The sequence below is a fragment of the Dermacentor variabilis genome, chromosome 9, assembly GCF_050947875.1.
Source record: "Dermacentor variabilis isolate Ectoservices chromosome 9, ASM5094787v1, whole genome shotgun sequence".
Lineage (NCBI taxonomy): Eukaryota > Metazoa > Arthropoda > Arachnida > Ixodida > Ixodidae > Dermacentor > Dermacentor variabilis.
This window is the reverse complement of record NC_134576.1, coordinates 101026636-101030714: the sequence shown is the minus strand read 5'-3', so window position 1 is coordinate 101030714 and position 4079 is coordinate 101026636. Positions and strand designations below refer to the sequence as shown.

At 49.0% G+C, this 4079-nt stretch overlaps 1 protein-coding gene across 1 annotated transcript; it reads left to right on the top strand.

The window, feature by feature from the left end:
• The first annotated feature begins 2427 nt into the window (after nucleotides 1-2427).
• LOC142558471 (uncharacterized) lies at nucleotides 2428-3768 on the top strand. The gene has a single exon (XM_075670603.1). It carries the CDS (start codon nucleotides 2500-2502, stop codon nucleotides 3766-3768), a length of 1269 nt encoding a protein of 422 aa, XP_075526718.1. The 5' UTR covers nucleotides 2428-2499.
• Nucleotides 3769-4079: the final 311 nt, after the last annotated feature.

Genomic DNA, 4079 nt, shown 5'->3' with positions numbered 1-4079 from the left:
TTTTATGTGTCAGCGTACATTTGTTGGTGTTCCCTATGTATTATAACATCTCTGTTTTGTTCTACTTATTTGGTATTATATGATTGCACACTGTATTTGGTTTGGTAGAAATGCTGTCTGACGTATACTCCCGAGGCGAAGGCCCTGTCACGAAGCATACGTGGTTCCTTTTGCCACGCCTCGTGGACATACGTACTACATTGCATTTATGTCCGAAATAAAGATTGATTCAGATTCAGAACCGTGATACGATTATGAGGCGCGCCGGAGTAGTGGAGTCCGGAATAATTTGCACCACTTGGGTTAATTCTCTTAAGGTGCATCCAATGAATGTTATACGAGCCTTCTTGTATTTCGCCTCCTTTGAAACAGGGCCACCACCATCCGGCAATATATAATATTCAAACAAACATAACTTGAACTTATCATGAACTTCATAAAAAAAGCGCATGATATCATTCGTTAGGTAGACCTCGACTGATAAATAGTTGTTGCCGAAGCCTCTGTGCCTAAACGTTATTAACGAGTCGCGACATGCTTACTTTAGGTTCCCTTTAACAAATGCGAATACTGTACACCTATCCGCATACAAAGGGCGAGTGCACATAGTGAGCTATATACATTAGGTGTGCACAGCCGGAGGAAGGTTGGAGAACGAAGCTTTAAGACAAAGCCTTGTGAATGTATCTACGCTCTCGTCCACGTAAAACACAATGAACAAAAAACTTGCAGGACGCGTAAGCTTCGTCTTTAAGAGTGGAGCGCCATAGCATTAAAAGATCCGTGACTGCTTCTCACTTTTCCCAGCAACTGCAACTTATGTAGCCGCTATGTTTACCCTGAGACGCTGGCGGCGAACGCTATGCGCGAAGGCGAGCTCTCTGGTAGAAACGCGGCCTCTTTCGAGGGCTGATCGCGAAGGTTTTGCTCAGCCGCACAAAAAAAGAAAAGAAAATAGAAAGTCGCGTGATTTTCAGGTTACTGTTATTGTTTCGCCCTTTAAATATTTCATTCTTAGAAGATTTAACATAAGGCGCTGTGGGTGTTTTGTATCATGTGTGTGGTCTGTAATTCTGAAATTTCCGAGGAATACAAGGCCAGAATACAATGCCATTTTGTCAAGAATGTAAGACAAGGTATGTGCAACTTGAGTGATGGAATGGTATGACAATATAACCCACATATACCGGATGTCATACAGCAAGGCACATCTTATACATATGCCTAAATAAATGCGGTTGTTTTCGCTCACGCACAACTCCGCCGACACCGGCACCGGAGTTTACTCAACATGGTGCCCCTTACGTTATCGCGGTAATAAAGTTAACATTACCGGTGCACCGATAGCCACTTACATATCCCATTTATTCAATAGTTTAGAAAATGTGCAGGAAATTTCTTAAACATAGGGCAAGTGCTCTAATTATATAGATCATAATAATATACTACATGAGCAAATAAATATGCAAGTTATTATGAAAATTGTACTTATTTGTTTTTTTAAGAAAAAGAGTCAGGCGATTGATCCTAATGGCAAAAATGAGCCCTGTAATCCGAGGAGTTTACTGATTAGCTTCTTTTATATATTATTATTATTTTCATATGATATTAAGTTTTATGCCCCAGTGGTAAAGGCGATTCCCAGTAAATCGTTTAACGAGGCACTAAATGCAAGTATTAAGTCAAGATAAAGTGATATATTAGTGCTAGAGAAACTGTGAGACGTCAATATTATCGCGAACAGACCCTAAATTATCGCGAAATTGAGGCTAATGCAGGACATGATTAGAGACTCGCCCGGGACATTCAAGTACTTGCCCATGACGAAAGCACTCCTCTGTTGAATTATGCCCACGAGTACTCAACCAATGGTTGCAAAAAACATCATTCTATTATATTATGAGATAAAAGTGAAATGCCACTTCTCGAGTTCTATTTTATTTGTAGAAAAAAAATAACTCATTGAGATTACTGTCCGTAAACAACGCGCGTGGTCGAAAGATTTCGTTTTCGCTCGACTCCGCGCCGCCCACCTTTTCGCGTTTCAGTAGTTTCGTTTTCGCGTAGTGGTTCTGTGCTGGCTTTGTTGGCTCGCTAAACTGGCACAAACGGCAAGGAACAGAGAATTCGACTTCCATAGGATGTCGCGGGATGCCCGAACGGTCTGCTCCACTTGAACAAAAAATTGGAGGACGCTTAAGCTTCGCCTTCAAGAGTGGAACGCGACAGCGTTCCCGTCGACCCGCCAAGGGGTGTAAGACAATGGGCTACGGCGCAGCGACTACGCGCCCCGCATCGGACGCGGTGAGCGTCGAGCAACGCAGCGTTCGGCGCGACAACGAAATGTGCGCCTGAGCAAGCGACGCACGCCTGAGCCTTAGAAACAGCTCGTTTCTAAGGCAACACGGCGTTCAGTAGAGGCGCTTTTGTACCGCTTTGAAGCATCGAACTCGTGGCTCAGTCATTCTGCTTCTGGACGCCGTGCAGTACGGACGCAGAATGGAGGGCTCCTCGAGAGCTGCGAAAGCGGCCGACGTTGGCCGTGGTACCCCGTGTTCCGCGTTGCCCAAGGATTACCGTGTCATCTTGCCGCCGTTACCAACAGGTGAAGGACAAAGGCGCGCAGTTGTATTGCACTGCGACGTCACTGGACGGCCTTATAGAATCGACGACTTCCGGAAGCCCTTGAAGGATGCTGGAGTAATTCAGCAAGTAGGCGGAATTGGTGCATACCAAATGTCGCACGTGTGGCTGCTGAACATGAAGACAGATGAGGCAAAGCAGACGCTGCTAGACGCCGGACCACTACTGGTGAAGAACCGGACATGCCTCGTCATTGATCCTGCGAGGCAAGAACTCAGGATTAAGCTACATTGGGTCGCGTTCGACGTCACCTCTGAGACCATTCGACGAGCCTTCCGAGAGTATGGCGAGATAAAGGAAGTCATCAGTGACCGGTGGAAGGCCGAGGACTTTGAGGGCGCCGAGTCAACGACTCGTCTAGTGCGTCTTCTGCTGCGCGATGGTGTCACACCAGACCGCATCCCACATCGGATGCGTCTTGGTAGCGGCACTGCGCTAGTGGTTGTGCCTGGACGTGCCCCGTTATGCCTTCGTTGTCACAACACTGGACACATAAGACGTGAATGCCGAGTGCCCAGGTGTGCTGCTTGCCGAGCGTTCGGGCACGAGCAGGCTAATTGTACTCGCTCGTATGCCAGAGTTGCAAGCGCAGGCGGTGAAGCAGACCGGAGCGAGATGCTCATGGACGAAGAAGAAGCGGAGAGCGTGGCTGGGATGGTGGCGTCTATCAGCGACGCGGCCGCAGTGGCGGCGTCCACCAGCTCAGCAAGTGCGCAAGAGAACAAGGCTGCAGACGCTCGGGCAGCAGACGCCACTCTGGAAGACACTTCTACGGGAAAGTACGAAGAAGGTTCGGCAGAGCGCCCTTCTGAAACCCACTCTTTAGGAAAGCAGCTGCCACTAAGTGCGTCCGGGAGTGGTGAGAAAACAGCTGAACTCAAGACCGCAGTAAGCGAGGTCGTTGCGACGCTCGAGGACAGTGATTCGACGGATGAGGCTGCAATGGACGCCGAGGCAACACCTACGAAGCGCCGACTCAGCAAAGCAAGCACGGCATCTCAAGACACCCGGCTACGAGCAACGGAGAGGCGTGGAACCGAGCCTGGAACCAAAAAGCCTCGGGTGGCCACCAGCCACCAGCGGTCGGCGTCGCTTACACGCGGCGGCGTCAAGTCGACGCCCTGAGCGTCGACTGGACTGTGTGTTGCTACAAGGCAAGGTCTGTGAGGGGAGCGCCGTAGGCTCGGTCTGGTGTCACTCGCCAATATAGAGTCCTTAGAGAGGTCGATAAATATTGCAACACTTAACGTCCGAGGGCTTAGTGCCAACAGGCGGCAAAACCAACTTTACCGCCTCGTAACGGAGCACGATTTTGATATTGTAGCCATTCAGGAGACCAAAGTAGAGAGAGAGGATCAGACAGAGCGTATGGTGCGTCCTTTCACGAGACGCTATAACGTGTGTGTTGCCCATGCGGTGGGGAGGTCTTCGGGGTG